At 38.5% G+C, this 17988-nt stretch overlaps 1 protein-coding gene across 1 annotated transcript; it reads right to left on the bottom strand.

Moving 5' to 3' along the window:
• Positions 1 to 351: 351 nt before the first annotated feature.
• On the bottom strand, positions 352 to 17220 carry SKOR2 (SKI family transcriptional corepressor 2). The gene is made up of 8 exons (XM_053457966.1): positions 15468 to 17220; positions 14377 to 14434; positions 12877 to 12951; positions 8694 to 8750; positions 6949 to 7047; positions 2704 to 2771; positions 879 to 944; positions 352 to 439 (listed from the first exon to the last, which is right to left on the bottom strand). Exons 1-7 carry the CDS (start codon positions 17214 to 17216, stop codon positions 882 to 884), a joined length of 2169 nt encoding a protein of 722 aa, XP_053313941.1. The 5' UTR covers positions 17217 to 17220; the 3' UTR covers positions 352 to 439; positions 879 to 881.
• Positions 17221 to 17988: the final 768 nt, after the last annotated feature.

Here is a 17988-nt window from a genome sequence, read left to right as displayed (position 1 = left end):
TAATCCATACAGCAAGCAGAATATAATATCAGTAGGGCCAATGCCGACTCGCAGTCCTCAGATTAAACGTTCATCCTTGGGGTCTCCGCCATCTTGTTTTTTTTACACCATTGAAGAATGGAATGCAGTTCTCTTCCAACATGGTGTTGGTGGCGGCTTTTAACAATCCAAGCCGACCGGCCATTATTATTATTATTTTCCGGGGTACAAAGGTTGGATGTATCAGTGGCGGTTCTGTCCGTCGTAAGCCCGGGGCACGTTGTCACATACTTCGGTGCTGCCGGGAAGCCCAGACATTATGTATTAGCTGCTATATGCAATGGTCCATCAATCGTCCTTCATTTCCAAAGTCCACCATATTTGCTGACTTTTGTCTTTATACAAATTGAAGTCTTTTTATTTTTCCATCTTACAAAATATTCACCAGGTCGACTCAGCTCTAAGAAAGAAATACAAAGAATGTCCCTTAATATCATAATAATAATAAAGTGCATTAAAAAAGAACAAAAATTATAGTCCAGACTTGAAAGTTTCCACTTCTTTTCTATTCTTAATCTGGATGGTGGTGATGCCCAAAGATGTTGCTTAAAATGACTTTAATATGAATACTATTTACGTCTGAAGTACTCCGCGGTGTTCTATTACAATGTTTTTATTTAAATATTTCTTTAAATGATTACGAATTAATTATTTAATTCATTTCTCTCGTCTCTACACCTGGTCATGGATGTTCTGCCCGGGTAAGGTCTAGGGCAGGTCCCTGCCAAGTCACATCTCTGGATACTATTCTGACCGAGCACCCTGAATAACCGCTCAAACAGAAGGCAATGACAGATTATTTTGCGGAGTAGAGGCTCTGGGTTTAACCATGTATTTACCTTTTAACTCTTGCTGAGATGTGTTCCAAGTTTTTCTTTCCTTATTAAACTGGCTGCATATGGGATCTGCAAAATATGTGAAATAACACAGCGGTCAATTCTGAAAACTATAACTGAACATTGCAAAGATACACCCAAATAATGTGACATTGTGCCATGTTCATGACATTTGAGACTCTTTCAACCCAAAGTCATACCACATTCCTATCCAGTAGCTGAGCATTAGGCATGGCATCATATATTATAAAATATGTAAGAATATATATATAAGTGGTACTTTCTCCAGGAGAAATAGATTGTAAGCTCATGAGACCCTGGCTTATCTTCTCCTTCTCTGTATGTTTTAACATGTGATATGTCATTTTAAACAGTCCTACAGAATCTGCTAGAGTTAAATTAATACATGTAATGTATGCTAGCCAGCAGATCCCTCTTTACCTAATATATTGGTTTGCCTTAATCTTTCAGTTCTAGTTTTGTCCGACCCTTTTAATGTATGGAATGTAAGAAACGCTATGGACATTGTTGGCGCTGAACAAATAATACTACTAATAAATAATAATAATAATAATGATAAATAATAATAATAATAATAATAAAGTAAGCAGAGTGTGTACGGTTCTGCAGATGAAACTGTCAGAATTAGAGTAAGCACTAGATGGCGCCATAGCCCTGAACTATTACAGCCAGTTCTGCTAAGCTTGGCTCAGCCCCATATCTAGCACAATGTATAGGACAAATCACTATACAAAACAAACTCATTTAATATGTGCTGTGCAATGGGGATCATAACCAGTACTTCCAATGTTTCCTGCTACACCCCATGATCTCTAGATTGTAAGCTTGTGAGCCAGGTCCTCTCTCCCTAATCTATTGTTGTCTTTGTCTGCCAGCTCTAGTTTTGTCAGACCCTTTGAATGTAGGGACTGTAAGAAGTATCAAGCATTGCTGATTAAAAGCGACAGTCCCTGTGTGTTCTCCATTCCTATTATTACTATTATTATTATTATTATTATTATTATTATGACCTTATTTTTATTAAGTGGCAACCAAGTATGGGTAATTGAAACAAAAAGAGGGGAGAGAAGGCCGAGTAGGAGGTTTGTTGAAGCAGAAGTTAGGGGTACGCGGTCTTAGGATGCCAAAGAGGATTTAAAAATAAAACCAACTGAAGGGAGGGCAGGTTTCTGTATGACTTAAGATAACGGCTAGCAGAGGGCTTGTGGTGTTTCCTCCCCTGATGCCCCTCTTTTCTAGGAGCTCGGAATGTTTGCTGGGTATGAGGGTATCTCAGGGTTCTACGGCCCTAAAAGCCCCGATAATGTGTATAGAAACAGCAGGAAACGGCTTTATAAGTTAAACAGTGTAAATAAAACGCACAATTCTTATCCTTAGTACTAATTATATATAAATATATATATCCGTCTTAATAAAACCCTACTCCTTAGCCACATCTCTAACCATTCCCCAAAACAAATGTGGCCCTCTTTGGCCATTTGAGTTTTAAATGGCCTCTAAATTAAATTAGGATGAGGCCTAAGTGGTTTATTATTATTATTATCATCACATTTACCAAATCTTAGCTAGACCCTGGCATTATCTGGAACTCTCCTGCCGTCTTTAATATATATATATATACACATATACACACATATACATTTATATATATATATATATATATATATACACAAATACACACATACATACATATACATTTATATATATATATATATATATATACACATATACACACATACATACATATACATTTATATATATATATATAGACATATACACACACAGACATGAATCTTATATAACTTACAATTTGTAACTGCTGAACCATTTCTTCCCTGTATGCCAGCTCCCGCTTCATTTGATCATGAAAATTATCTGAGGAAAAAAAAATACAATTAATTAATTAATTTAAAAATTAAAATCAACTCATGAACTCAAAACATTTAAAAATTAACTCTACATTTGATGAACAAACATGCGTGTACGTTAAGGCAAACTTTACTTATTCTATGGTACAAAGAGCAGAAATGTTAGAACCATTTAGAAGTCATAATCTAAAACTAGAGGGTGGTAGATAAGTGTAACAGCCTCCCAGCAGAAGTGGTAGAGGGTAATACGGTGAGGGAATGTAAACATGCATGGGATAGGCATACGGCTCCTGAATCTAAGACGAGACCAACAACTGATTAGGGTTTGAGTCTTCACAGCAGGAGAAACGGGCGACTACACGGGGGCCGAATGGGGCCGATCTGCCGGCAGAGTCTATGAAAACTCAGCCACAATTGTTTGACGGCTGCTAGCCTTAAAGTGCTAAGGCCGTCCCGTCATCACCAGCCTGGCTCTGCTTGGGGTCACCTCATATAATAGACGGTGCTTGGCGGTGGAGCTCAAACAGCCAGCGCTGCGTTGGGTAATATGTCATTGTATTGAGCCAGCAAATAAGAGCGAAATGATTCGATCCATCGCGAGGGTTCAACGGGCGATGGAAAAGATTGTCTGCTAAGCAGGGTATCCAGAAAGCTGACGGGATAAGAAGGGTTTCTTAAAGGCTGATGTAACAGGGAGCTGCTCATCATCAACACGGTGTAAGCGTGAACATCCGGCCAACAGCCTGCCTGTGCCTGATTTCACCAAAAACGAAGGCAAACTAAAAACATCATGCCGAAAAAAATGCCAAAACTCATTCATGTCACCATGGCCCTGAATTATTCAATGTTTAAAGCAAAATGTGAAATAATCCCTAAATTATCCAATATTTACAGTAAAATGTGACTCCATAAATAAATAGCCCTCCTTTTTTTTGGTCTTTTTCTCTGGATTATGTGGGGTGAGGACACCGGGTCTTAAAATTGAGGCTCAAATATTTGGTATCCTGGACCCCGAAGCTTTCGATGTTCGAACCCCATGGAGACCTGCGAGGCTCATTCTCCGCGGCACGTTCTACTTCGTAAAATGCTTTGCCATCCTGCTTTTAACCGAATTATTGCCAGAGGTCCCAAACATTTCATTTCTAAAGACAAATTAATAGCGATGCTTCCCACTGCTTTGTATTTATCGGTTAGCGGCCATCGCTCTACTCATTTAAAGGTTCATTAGGTATTTCATTCACACAAGAACAGTAAAAACTGGTCAATTTCTTCAAAAGCCTAATCATAGAGGGTACGGCCCCTTCACTCTTAAACCCAAAAACTTAATTCCAGATTTATATTAAAACAAAACATACCAATGTATTATAATTAATGTGATTAAATTAATGGATTAAAATTATTTATATATATATTTCAATACATTAATTAGAAATTAATTAGATGACCTCAAGTGTCAAGAGAACAAATTAATATATATATATTTTTTTAAATGAGAATACTTTTCATACTGTAACATTTTGAGCCAAAAAACTCCCCCTATTTTTTATTATATGCATTCACAGCAAAATAATAAGGAAATGACCTTTTATAATAATCAATATAAAAATAAATAAATTAAATAAAAAAATGTCAAATGAAAAAAACTCTCTATTTACAAAAATGTTGTGTGGGTGATAGCGTAAAGGGCCAAAATAATTATTTTAATGTAATATATATATATATATACACATTTAAAAAAATATATATAAATATAATATAAAATAATTATTTTAATGTAATATATATATGTATATACAAAAAAATATTAATATAATATAAAATAGTTATTTTAATGTAATATATATATATATATACACATTTAAAAATATATATATAAATATAATATAAAATAATTATTTTAATGTAATATATATATATATATATATATATATATATATACAAAAAAATATAAATATAATATAAAATAATTATTTTAATGTAATATATATATATATATACAAAAAAAATATAAATATAATATAAAATAATTATTTTAATGTAATATATATATATATATATATATATATACACATTTTAAAAAAAAGAAATAAATATAATATAAAATTACTATGTAAGAGTAGGACAAGCGAAACATTCCCCTTATTCCCCCCACTAAGAGCAACGTAAAACTTCTATCTAAATAGAAAAGTTCCCCACCTCTGAGTCGGCCAATGAATAGAAATTATTTAACAAGGAAAGAGGTGCTGATTGGCTGTGTGCTCCGGGATACGCGGTGAATGTATGTGTAAAGCCTGCGTACGATGGGGCTGATGGCCGTCATGGCCGCAGTCTACACATTAAACGGCTAATCCAAGGTTCTAACCGGCCGCGCGGAATTATCGGAGAGAACGGGAAGCAACCCAACAAGCCCCATTGTCTCAAGCGCGGAAGCTTTTAGACGGCCCCTCGGGAGAAGGCAGATGGAAATAAAATAATATATATCGGTTTGGTTCGCAAACAACCTAAGCAGGTCTGGAAAGGATATGTATTTTTAACCCTTTGTATAATGATTTAGACAACAGAGTGAGTTCCTTTCAACTGCGCTCAAGTATACTATTTAAAAAAAAATTAGAATGTGGAGTAAGAAATCATCTGTTACAATAAAGCAATCTTTAGGAAATGAATGACCCTGTGTCTTGCCTATTCTATATCATCCGGTGGTCCAAAAAGATTTCAAGGGGGCTCCAAACCCAAGGCTTCTTGGCGAAGAACTGGGTGCGTTGACGCTGGCACTGATCACATGAGCTGGTAATGACTATTTATTACACGCAAGGGGCGCTTGCCACCATAGCCCTGGCTTATATTTTTGGCAAAACCGCCTTATGCCCCATAACATAACCTCACATAACTGATTCACATGTTTCAAGACATATCTGGTTACGGGGGGAGGTCACCATTATTGTACGTCTCTTGACCATATCTTGTTGTCTTCTAGGGATCAAAGAACCTTCCATAATATTTTGGCGGGTCGTTTGTTGCCTCTCCGTGACGTTAACGTCAAGAAATCTAAGAAGGAAAACCCTTCCAATGGGGGGGGGCTGATTACTCACACACCCACGACTCAAAGAAAGACAAGGTTCAAAATGACACCAAGGTCGCCCCCGTAGAGAATCCACCCTGACCTTCATCTTATATTTATATATTGATCCGGATAAAAGGCACAAGACGGCCAAATGGCTCCCCCGGAACATCTGAGCTGCTACTTAGAAGATCTTTGGAACCACCTAACAAATTCACGGGACTTCAGCGAGATGCGTCCCAACATTCTAAGACGGAACGCTTTCAATAACAAGATTAAACACCAACTATGTTATAGTACAACCATCATCCAATAGGGATGGACCAAATTTAATGGGAAGGTTTGGGAAGTGACGACATCCTTGAAAAGTAACAAAAAGTGGCAAAAAAAAAAACAAAAAAAAGTGTTGTTCCCAGTAATTTAGCCAAATACTTTTTGTAGGACAATCTATAGCATCTGTCTCATTTTCAATTATTTAAATGTCATTATACATTTTATAAATTGTGACAAATCTGTTGGCACTAAAGATAAATCCTAATCATTTATTATTGTATTCATGTCAGAAATCTCATTGCATTTTAAAATCAGTATAGACTTAAAATAAAATCATTATTATTGTTATTATAATTAATATTATTAATATTAATATTATTGTGTAATTTATTATGAATTAAGTAACTAGCAAAACTTAAACCCCAAAATAGACAAAATATAAAAAATATTTTTAAAAAAATATTTGGATAAATGTTATGATTCTTACTTTTTAAAAGACAATATGTGGCCAGAAGGTAAATATTAAATAATAAAAACAGCCGATATATTTTATTAAATTTTAAAATGTAAATATTAAAAAACATTTTTACTTAAATCACCTGCCTCTTGTGCTTAAAACCTGGCTACCCAGCATGCCTTTTTGACTTAAGTCAGTAAAAATTTGTTTTAAAAATAATGTAAAAAATAAAATTGCATAAAAAAATAAAAAAAAAAATAAAAATAATAATAATAATAATAAAAAAAAAATAATAAAAAATATATATATATATATATATACAGAAAGGCCAATTTTGGTGGCAGATTGTAATGAAATTGAGTGAAAGTGAGTTTTTAAGGAGAAAATGATGCTTACTGAAAACAGGAAAAGACGGAGTCCCCTTTAAAACCTGAAATTCCTGCTCCAGTCGCCTCCTCAGATCTATTTGCTCAAACAAAACTTTCTGAAGTTCTTCTGAAATAGACAGAAACACAAAATAGTGGTCAAAGGACTTTACCGAGAGGAACAGCCTCTCAGCAGAGGTGGTAGAGAGACTAACACAGCGAGCTTAAACATCTTCTCTGAATAGATTTAATGCAGAAGGCCATGAATATAAATGAATGCAATATATTATTTTTAAAGTATTATATTACCGTGTCATGTATTGATTGATAAGAATGCATTCATCTCAATTATATCCACCCCAGGTGCATTTATTATTCATGCGTTGCTTGGTTCAAGAAGACGGCCGTCTACCTGGCTTTACAAATAACCCTTTTTAATGGATGTAAGGGGGCTGCGTGTAGAACCCCCTGCTTCTTCGGTGCCTTTCGGCAATGCAGGGGTTAATCCGAAGAACGATGCTCATTTATAAGTTCATTAGGGACGGCCATAAATTGCTTTATGCCGGATCTCCTTCGTGCGCCGGAAAAGAATAAAGGAGTTTTTAACCCCTTAAGGACAATGGGCGGTTCCTAAACCCATTGAAAACAGTGCATTTTGAGCCCGTACGTGTATGGGCTTTGTCATTAAGGGGTTAAGGGTAATGAAACCAGGTGAAAATTTATCAAAATATTTATAATTCAGACCAAAAGTAGAACCGTGTTAATTCTGTCACCCCCCGAGAATAAAACATAAGGGGCCGTAAATGCATGAGTCCGTTGGCCTGGGTTCTAGAACGGTTCTAGAACAATTAGTTTTGGTTCTAGGAACTAAAAAAGTTTATTGATACTTCCGAATTGCCAATTTTTGGTCTTTTTGTCGGCTCCGTCGGACCTTGGATGGGATCTTTGGGTTTTTGCATCGTATTTATGATACATTTTGCAATCCATTCCATTAATTGCTATGGCAACCATTTGCCCCCAAAAAATACTTTCTAATATAATCTATATTTCGTTTTTAGAGAGTTTAGAGGTTTTTGTTTAGGACAAATAACCCATTTTATAAAAACAACATATATATAAAAACATATAGATAAAAAAAAATCAAAAGAATGTGTGGGATTTTGATACAAATGTTCCTAAAACGTTCCTGTGGTTATTTTTCTCATCACAGAAACATTTAGTCAATTTTATTTGACTGAGACCACATAATGCACATCTGGTACATACTATGTATCTCCCCACAGATCGGCCCCATTCGGCCCCCGTCCAGTCCTTTCTCCTGCTGTAAATACTCAAACCTTAATCGTTGGTCTCGTCTTCAGGAGCCGTATGTCTATCCCATGCATGTTTAATACCCTCACTGTATTACCCTCTACCGCTTCTGCTGGGAGGCTGTTCCACTTATCTACCACCCTCTAGTTTTAGATCAATCCCATCCATCATATCCTTGTACATTCTACTTTACTAAATCCAAAAATGTTCTCTTCTCTTATTGAAGAGATTAAAAGTTAGAATTTTGAACCCAAATATATGAATTAAATAAATATATATATATTACATTTTTTGGGGGGAGGGGTGAAGAGCGATCCCAGCGTCTTATAACTATGGCCAAGATGATCACATAATATATATATATATATATATATCTATACAGCTCTTTGTCCCCTACATATATAATTATATATGGCGACCCCCTTCCCAGACAGGAAAATGAAACTGTTTTGGAAAGAATTTTACCTTTTCCCATATTTCCAACATCTTTCTTCAGCGAGCTGTTTTCTTGGCTGGCCTCTCCTACGGAAAATAAAGAAAAGCAGCTTAATTTTATGATGGTTGCGTTTGGATTTTCTTACCATTTCGTCCCCTTTTTATTGCCACGGAGTAATTGACTTTTTTAAGATTAAAACATTTCCGTGGGGAGTGAAATGTCGACATAAATTTCAGATTAAGAGCCCATTCAGTACACATTTTGCCGCAGGCATGCAAGAGGTTACAGGCCTGGCTTGGCGGATTAACCATTATCTTACTCAGAATATAAATAGACTTTTATGCATTTTATGCTGGGTTTACTGGGTTTACTGAGAGGATGGTAGATACAGGGAACAGCCTCCCAGCAGAAGTGGTAGAGGGTAATACAGTGAGGGTATTAAACATGCATGGGATAGACATACGGCTCCTGAATCTAAGACGAGACCAACGACTGATTAAGGTTTGAGTCTTTACAGCAGGGGAAGGGGGTGACTGGACAGGGGCCGTATGGGGTCGATTGGATTTGGATTATTGTAATCTCAAAACTGAAACTGATAAATTCAAAATGTGTTGGAAACTCGATTGCACTCGACTGTAAGCTCTTTGGGCAAGGCCCTCCTTGGCTCTTGTTACTTTTTTTTCTTTTTATGTCCTGTCTCCCCATTGTACAGCCCCGCGGAATTTGATGGCGCCATATAAAACAATAAATAATAATAATAATGAACCGTTACATGTTTAACCACGTCATATCACAGAACAATATGGAGAGCAAACCCCGCAGAGCTTTTCCTGTTGGCCCTGTATAATGTATAGTTTAATCATTAAGGGGCGTTTTCAGGAATCTCCTCTATTATAAGTATTATGTAGGAGTTTGTCCTCGACACTGGAAAGTTTTAGGGCTCATCTCTTCTCTTTAGTGAATAGACCCCCCCGATCTCTTCGGGGACCACTGATTCTAGCAGTGGAATCCCAGCCGATAAATGGACTTTTACAAGATCAAATTTGTCATTTTTTATTTAATTAAATGAATTGCTTGGATTAGAAATAAACACTTCTCAATCTTGCTACTTACAGCCCAAAAAGTTTGGGGTCACTTAGAAATGTCCTTGTTTTTGAAAAAAGCACCTTTTGTCCATCAAAATAAATGAAATGGATGAGAAATTCAGCACAGACGGGGTTAATGTTGTAAATGACTATTGTTGCTGGAAACGGCTGATTTTTAATGGAATCTCTTCATAGGCAGACAGAGGCCTTTATCACTCCCATCACTCCTGTGTTCCAATGGCCCTTTATCACTCCCATCACTCCTGTGTCCCAATCGCCCTTTATCACTCCCATCACTCCTGTGTTCCAATGGCCCTTTATCACTCCCATCACTCCTGTGTTCCAACGGCCCTTTATCACTCCCATCACTCCTGTGTTCCAATGGCCCTTTATCACTCCCATCACTCCTGTGTTCCAATGGCCCTTTATCACTCCCATCACTCCTGCGTTCCAATGGCCCTTTATCACTCCCATCACTCCTGTGTTCCAACGACCCTTTATCACTCCCCCAAAAAATTGCTAAAATATAAATGTATTTTGGATATAAGAGCCTGTGGGTATTGGTATTAAAACACAATACTTTATATCATAATATTCTGGAAAAGAAGAAAACCTAACAAAACTTTTATTTTTATTTTGAATCTGGGGAAACCTTAATATTTAAAGAATTATTTAATAGTATTTTTTTGGACTGTATAACGTCTTTGAGGGGCTGTTCTCAGACTTCCTATCTGGGAACTTTTGCAGCTGGTGGAATCCTAATTCCTTTTGAACGGGACGGCGATGGTTGGCCGGGTCGCGGAAGGCTTTTATATAACATATGGGAAAACCAAAAAAAAAAAGGTAAAAAACCCCCAAAAAGGGACCACCTAGGTCTCTGAAGCTTAATTCTACTCTATATCTCCTCTTTGAATAATGTTTCTCTAAAAGATATCAAAAAAACTGGTAGAATTGGAGTATTCTGTCCACGGAAAAATAAATAAATAAAACTTAAAAAATAAGTAAAATTAAATAATTTTTCATAAAATAATAAATACATTTTTACAGTTTTATTCCTTAACCGTTATTATTGTAACCAAATCTAGTTATGCTTTAAGACAATACGCTGGTTAGAAGGCAGCGGCTGTTTAATGTCTGGGGGACGCGTAGACGTGTGAGGTTCTGGTGGCGGAGTTTGTAATTCTTATCTCCCTGTAGTTCCTGGTTTTTAAACTATCGGCTTTGATAAGTCATAAATCCTGGGCTAGTAATATATACGTTCTAAAAAAAGTAAGATCCATAATATGATGTCATCCCCCTCTTACTACAGGTTATTAAAGAGGATCCGTTGTGAGCTCGCCACACACCATGATGATATTTGAGTTTAGAATCATGGACGATTCTATCATTAGCTAATCAGTTTCTTGTCCAATCAGAATTGTCCAAGTCTCTCATTTCTTCTCTCCCAGCCTTGCAAAAGGGCTGCCTGAGCCAATCAACGACAATCAGCAACTTAACAATGGGGGAGATATAATTTAACGGGTAGGAATGGTCAAGCAGATCTTGAGTCGTTGCTTATTTTAATCTGGAAACACTGTTTCTGTGAGACACAGGATTGAGGGAGAACGGACAGGTCCCCTCTTATGTTCCCAGTATGGATATAACCAGTTGACTTTGGCAACCATCAACCAATCACAATTCAATGCAGTACGTCAAGGTCTCGAAGAAGAAACCTGGTAGAACCGACTAATCTACCTTCTCTGCCCCCACCGTTTTGGATTTCGGCTTTTGTTTCGGACTGCTATGGATACAAGCTATAAATCACGCCGAGTGGCACCTCTGAAGGTCCTTCTGCCCCATTCGGCCCCCGTCTAGTCTGCCCGTTTCTCCTGCCGTCAAGACTCAAACCTTAATCAGTCGTTGGCCTCGTCTTAGATTCAGGAGCCATAGGCCTGGGATAGGCATACGGCTCCTGAGAACATGGCCAGAGGACATGGTCTTCTTCTGGGTTTACTTGCTATTGATTGGGCTACGTATAGGTGTAGAATATTAATCACATAGCAAATAAACCCAGTAGAAGACCATGTTCTCCGACCACAACGTCGGCACGAAACACGGACGACCTAGATATTTCCCAACGAAGGTCTCGTTGAGAAGTTGCGTTCTTCTGGAAAGAAGACCACATGGTCCATGTTTTTAGATCTTCCGTAGGGTTATGAAGAAGAAGAGAGAGGCTTTCTTCTCCACGGACCCCGGTGGTTCCAGTTGACTATCCACCAGCCCGTGCCCTTTCTCTCTATTCCGCAGCGTTCCGTGAACAGCTACGTGTATTCCTCACACCCTCTCTCTCCGTTCCGCGCTCTCTCTGTCTCATTTGACAGGCAAATTTGCAGACATCGCCCGAGGATAACAACCTCGTTTGACAGTCAATTAACCGTGAATAGTCAAAGCCAAGGCGGTTTGCATTACATAAATGGAAAATTAGATTCCCTTTTTTTTATTTTTTTATTTTTTTTCTTCTTCTTTTTTTTTTTTTCTCTCCCAAGAAAGCAAAAACCTCTCCTTAAGACGCCGCATTAGGCAACTTAGTATCAGAACTTCCAATCACGTTCTTCCCGAGCCCTCGGAGAGATTTAGCAATCAGTAAAAAAAAAAAAAAGAAAAAAAAAAAAAAAGGTGGTTTCATTTAATTTGTATAATGTAATTTTTGTAAATGTATTATACATTTTCCGTAGCAGATCATTATCACGGAGATAATATAAATGTCGCCGGCGACGTCGTAAAACACCTTTAATGTCTTTCTGACAGATATAAAAAAGCAATAAACGGTGATCCTTTTTAATGGAAGGTTTGCGAGGAAAACGTTTCAATTATTAGCATTCCGAGCTTTTCTCATTGTGCGGATTTCTAAAAAATCCCCCCTTTTTTATTTATTTTTTTTGATGCATTCGCCGGCAATTAATAATCCCGCTGCCGTTAATGCTCTTTTTTATTTGTCTCCTTCGTATGCGTTTATCCCGGTGTAATATCTGATTAGAATGGGTCTCATTTCCCTCGCTCTAGAATTCTCGGGCTTACGGCCGCGTTACGAAAGAGACTTATGTTTTGGGCTACGGCGCGCCGGATGTGTCGTGAGAAAGCACGCTACCTGCGATCTGCCGCCAGAACTCGCCGCCGGATGGTTCCGACTCCGTTATGTAGAAATGCATCTCTTTGCTCTTATCTGCAATGAGGACAAGTAACAAATAATCAATAAATCAATAAATATTAATTAATAAAATAGAAACACAGACTCTGCCGGCAGATCGGCCCCATTCGGCCCCCGTCTCTCCTGCTGTAAAGACTCAAACCTTCATCAGTCATTGGTCTCGTCCCTGTCCCTCACTGTATTAACTTCTACCACTTCTGCTGGGAGGCTCTTCCACCTACCCACCACCCCCTCTCATCTATATATATTTATTTATATTTATTTTTAAATATTTTATGACATAAGAGGCTATATAATAAGAAAATACGGAAATGATATGTTTATGCTTAAAATTATTTCCTGTGGTCACATATTGGCCATGGAAAAAGAAAAGGATATTTGGTAACGGGGACATCAGATTGGGGGGGTTTCAGGATAATTTGGTCTTTTCAGAGAATCAGCCAGAAGAAGAAGGGCTTCCCCTCTAACGCAGAACGTTTAGCCAAAGAGTATCAGCTTTACCAAATAGGCCATTTTTTATTTTCTTATACTTTTTGTCAAGGGGTTGGATAATCTGGCATAAGAAACACAGAATCTGCCGGCAGATCGGCCCCATCCGGCCCCCGTCTAGTCGCTCGTTTCTCCTGCTGTAAATACTGAAACCTTAATCAGTCGTTGGTCTCGTCTTAGATTCAGGAGCCGTATGTCTATCCCATGCATGTTTAATCCCCTCACTGTATTACCCTCTACCACCTCTACTGGGAGGCTGTTCCTCGTAGCAAACGTTGTAGGCCTAATTCTCTTTATAACGTTTTTTTCACCTCTATCCAGTTAACCGTTTGATTGCCAGCAGGCTGTGCCGTCTAAGATCCCTTTTGGCTTTTCAGGGGTGCAATAAAGGCCATGTATTTTTTTTCTGTGATTTCTCTTTTTGTTCTATAATTATCGGCCCGTGTTTTTTCGCTGTATTGAAATACTTGTAATCGGGAATAACTCCCATCAATCTTATCAATCTCATCGATCCGGAATAAACCTTCTTGTTCTGTTCTGCGACTGACGGGTGAAATTGGTGTTAAAATAATCTTTTTCTTTCCAAGACCGGTTAAAATGCAGAAATGTAGAATTTCAACAAGCAGACTAAACACCTAAACTGATAAAAAAAAAAGTATTTGTGCACCTTTTTTTTTTTACAGAAGTGAACCACCAGACGCTCTGATGTCTGATAAGGAAGGCTTACTTTACTGAGAAGGTAGTGGATGAGTGAAACAGCCTCCCAGCAGAAGAGGCTAAAACAGTAAGGGAATGTAAACATGCATGGGATAGACATACGGCTCTTGAATCTAAAGCGAGACCAGCGACTGATTAAGGTTTGAGTCTTTACAGCAGGAGAAACGACTAGACGGGGGCCGAATGGGGCCGATCTGCTGACCGATTTCTATAAGAATGAATGAGAAATAATACCTTGGAATGAATCTTCTTTCGATAAGCTGGGGCTGCTGTCTTCTTTGCTTTTCTGTGGCTACAACAAACAGACACGTTACATTACATTTAGATTATATAGCGCCAGCACATTCCGTAGCGCAGCGGCTGCATTTCTATACCTTTCCTGAAATATTCCCTCCCCAACGCTACGCAGGATGCGTCTAACGCGCTTTACGTTAAAGCCCCATCCGCTATGCGAGAACCAGATACAAAAATATCAGAAGCCACATTCTGCCCTCTCGTGTTAACCCTTCGGTTTTTATATTTGCATCCCTGATAAGAATAAAATGCATTTTGGGGAACATAAAAGGGAAAGACAAATCAGTGGTTTTAAGGTTTAAAATTATTTTGAAATCTAAAAAAAAAAAAGCTATTTTGTAACGCGTATTTATTTCTCAAATAATCCACGACCCCATTTTTTAGGAATTTTTTGTACATTTAGTTTTTATATTAAAACTTTTTTTTTTTTTTACTGCGGAGACACATATAGCGGCAAAAACATTACGCAATCCCCATTTTTCTTTTGTGGACCCTTCTAATAATATACGGTATTATTATTATTATTATGTAGGTTTTTTTTTTAATAGAATTTTTTTTTGTTTAAATAAAAAAAAATCTCAAAAATGACCTCCACCAAACTCTTAGAGGTCACGTCTTTTTAATAAAAATTCGATATTTTCTGTTTGAATCCCACCATTAATTTAAAACATTATTTTTTGTAATCCCTTTGATCTCCCGTTCTCTTCATTGCACACAAAAAAAAAAAATTATTATATAAAAAAATGATTATTATTATAAAACTTTGAAACAAATAGGTTTATACCGTACAGCGCGTGCCGCTTTGTCACCCCCCCCTCTGTATTTGTTCATAAATATGTAAAAAGCCCAAGAAGAGAAGGTTAATATGCATGTTGAACATTTGATCTCTGTGGCGTGGTGTTAAAAAGCTAAACGCGTCGAAAGGCTTCGTTCCTGGAGGGCATCCCGCTATCAATCTTATTATGCCTGCGCCGAGCGCTCAGCCCGCAGCTGCATTTAAATAATAATAATTAGCTTAGAAACCTATTTACATCTTTGTAGCAGATCTCCTCCAATGATGTATGACAGATGCTCGAGTCTTTTGGGGTGGAATGGTGATTTTCCAGGCTCTCGGCTCTCTCCCCGTGCGTCTCGTTCCTGGGGAAGGGAGATCTGTCTTTGGAAGCTTTCTCTGTGTTTTCTGTAAGTCCTCTGCTTTGGAGAAATTGACTACTGAGGCTGTCTTCTTCTTCATCGTCTTGCTGTTTGTTCGTCTCGACGTCCACCTCTTGCTCCTCGTCCGAGCTGTCGCTTTGGTAGCTACAGCTGGTTCCTGGAGAAACGTGTCTGTCTGAAGTGAAGTCCTCCATGTTCCCATGGAGCTTAGCAATGCTCTCTGTATCTTTCACCACCGGCCTGAAAGCCGAATGGTAGCTCTGTTTTCTGATGGGGAACGCTGGTGCGTCCAAGATGTTGGCTCTGGTTTCGGACGGTGGCCTGATGTCATTGGTCACCGGAGAGCTGGAACATTCCGTCTCAAACAGGTTGTCGCCAGTGTTGCTGACGTTGCTGCCGTCACTTTGGTCAGACAGCTCGAGGAAGGCCTGTCTCAGTGTTGGGTTGTCTGTGATGGATGTCAGGGCGCTGGGTTGAGGTTGGAGATACGTAGGGACGGGGAGACCACCAGGGGTTCTCGGTGGCCAGAACATACAAAAAGGCGGGTAAAATGCATCTTTTCTCCCAGGCCAGAACAGTCCCGACAACGCGCTTGTCTTCTGGCCGTTTACCGAGTCATTGTCATCTTTTTTCTGACACAGGCCAAATGCCGGGAAGGTGTAAGGGCTTGGAAAAAGGGTGCTCGCGGGGAACTTTTGCAACATGCCAAACCCTTTGCTGGGGACTGGAATGACAGGGTAACTGCGTTGGGTTTTGTTGGTAATGTTGGAAGGTTCTATCTCCTCCTCTTCCTCGAACCTGGGCCTCTTCTGGTTGAGATCTTGCCCTATCATGTGCGGCAGGACCCCGCCGGATGGCTTAACACTAGAAAGGGTATGGCAGTGTCCGTGACTTAAGGCTCTTTTGCGACTCCCTCCGTTGAACATGGCTTTCACGTCTTCCCAGGCAAATATCATCTCTTCCGGAGGACTCTTATCGGACAACTTTAAGTGTCTTCTCCACGAGTTGAAGTTAGCGGCATCCGGCTGCGTGTATTTCGCCTCTGGGGTGCGGTGGGAGTGGAAGATGAATTTATTTGGTGAGAAGTACATGTTGCAGTAGGTGCATTTGATGCATTTTGCCCGGGAACTGTTATACCTGGCTGGGATGAAATTTCCTCTGCAGCCCCACGCGCACTCATGGGTGACATCAAATGCGAAGTTATCTGGAAGTTTAGGGGGCCTGTTCTCCCCCAGGAAGGATTTGCACAGTCTCTCGGCTTCCCTCTTGGTTATCATCCCACACCTTCTTGAAGATATTGGCATAGCTCCTGCCCTCCTTAATATCTCCAACTGGACCGGAGTGCATTGTACGCAAGTGATACCCAGTGCTACTCTTCGGTTGTGGATCTCGTTGTAACTGTAGTTCTTAAGGAGGGTATTGGAGATCTGGGCAAGACACAACCTCTCTTGACCATCAATGACCAGCGACACGATGGGAATACCATAGAGTATAACCTGGCTGACTTGGTTTGGCTTCATACTCGAGCTGTTGGACCTAGACTGGCCCAGAGAGTCTTGCTGGTAGGAACTGGGGGGAGACGCTAACAAGATGTCACTGGTCACTGGTAGTGGACTAGTAGCCATTTCTCAGGGGTCGCGGACACAAACAGCTTTCCCCCCGGCCCTCTTCTTAACTGGAAGAAAAGAAAAACAGAATAAAATAAAATATGTCGCCGTTATTTCTCATATGAAAAAGAGGATGTGATTAATTATTTCAAGGAATTGGCTTCTTCAAAACTCCCCACAAATAATAATAATAAATTTCTCCATTTAGAACCCATGCACACAATCAATAAATAACCGGTATTAAAGAGATATAGATTTTTCTATTAAAAAAAGAAGAAATTAAATGCCCTTAAAAAGAAGAAATATCCTAGAGAGTATGTTTTAATTGTGTTTATTTTTAACAATGTTCTAGATAAACGGGTAGATTTCTAGCTAAATAAACTATAAATGAAGTAGAATTTTCTGCAGCATAGCAATGAATACACAATTTACATTTGTTAACAATCAGTGTTCTATGTATCGCTAGAGGGCTTCTAGAAAGCAAAGGTTCCAAGTGATTTAACTCTTAGTTAACGTGCAATTAACCTACTTAATGTTAAAATTTTGCTACAGGCTTAATGATGAAATTATTAAGGAAAAAAAATGGAATATTTCTAAAATATTGAGGCCACAATAGCACTAAGGATTAAATCCTAGTGCTATTACTAATAATGGAGACTAATTTATTGTAATACTGCCCCAAACCATTAACCTTTTAACCTGGTTAATGCCAAAAAAATTCTAAAATTTTCTATGTCTTGAGTTATTTTTTTTTGGGGGCAGGGGGGTGCTAAACATTCCTTCTACTTTA

Source organism: Spea bombifrons, chromosome 1 (genome assembly GCF_027358695.1).
Source record: "Spea bombifrons isolate aSpeBom1 chromosome 1, aSpeBom1.2.pri, whole genome shotgun sequence".
NCBI lineage: Eukaryota > Metazoa > Chordata > Amphibia > Anura > Pelobatidae > Spea > Spea bombifrons.
This window is presented reverse-complemented; position numbering and strand designations above follow the sequence as displayed.

Coding starts and splice junctions, on each gene's coding strand:
- SKOR2 (XM_053457966.1), bottom strand. CDS start 17,216: ATGGCTACTAGTCCACTACCAGTGACCAGTGACATCTTGTTAGCGTCT. Junction 14,435..15,467: donor AGGAGATCTGCTACAAAGAT/GTAAATAGGTTT, acceptor TGTTTGTTGTAG/CCACAGAAAAGCAAAGAAGA. Junction 7,048..8,693: donor TGTTGGAAATATGGGAAAAG/GTAAAATTCTTT, acceptor TGTCTATTTCAG/AAGAACTTCAGAAAGTTTTG.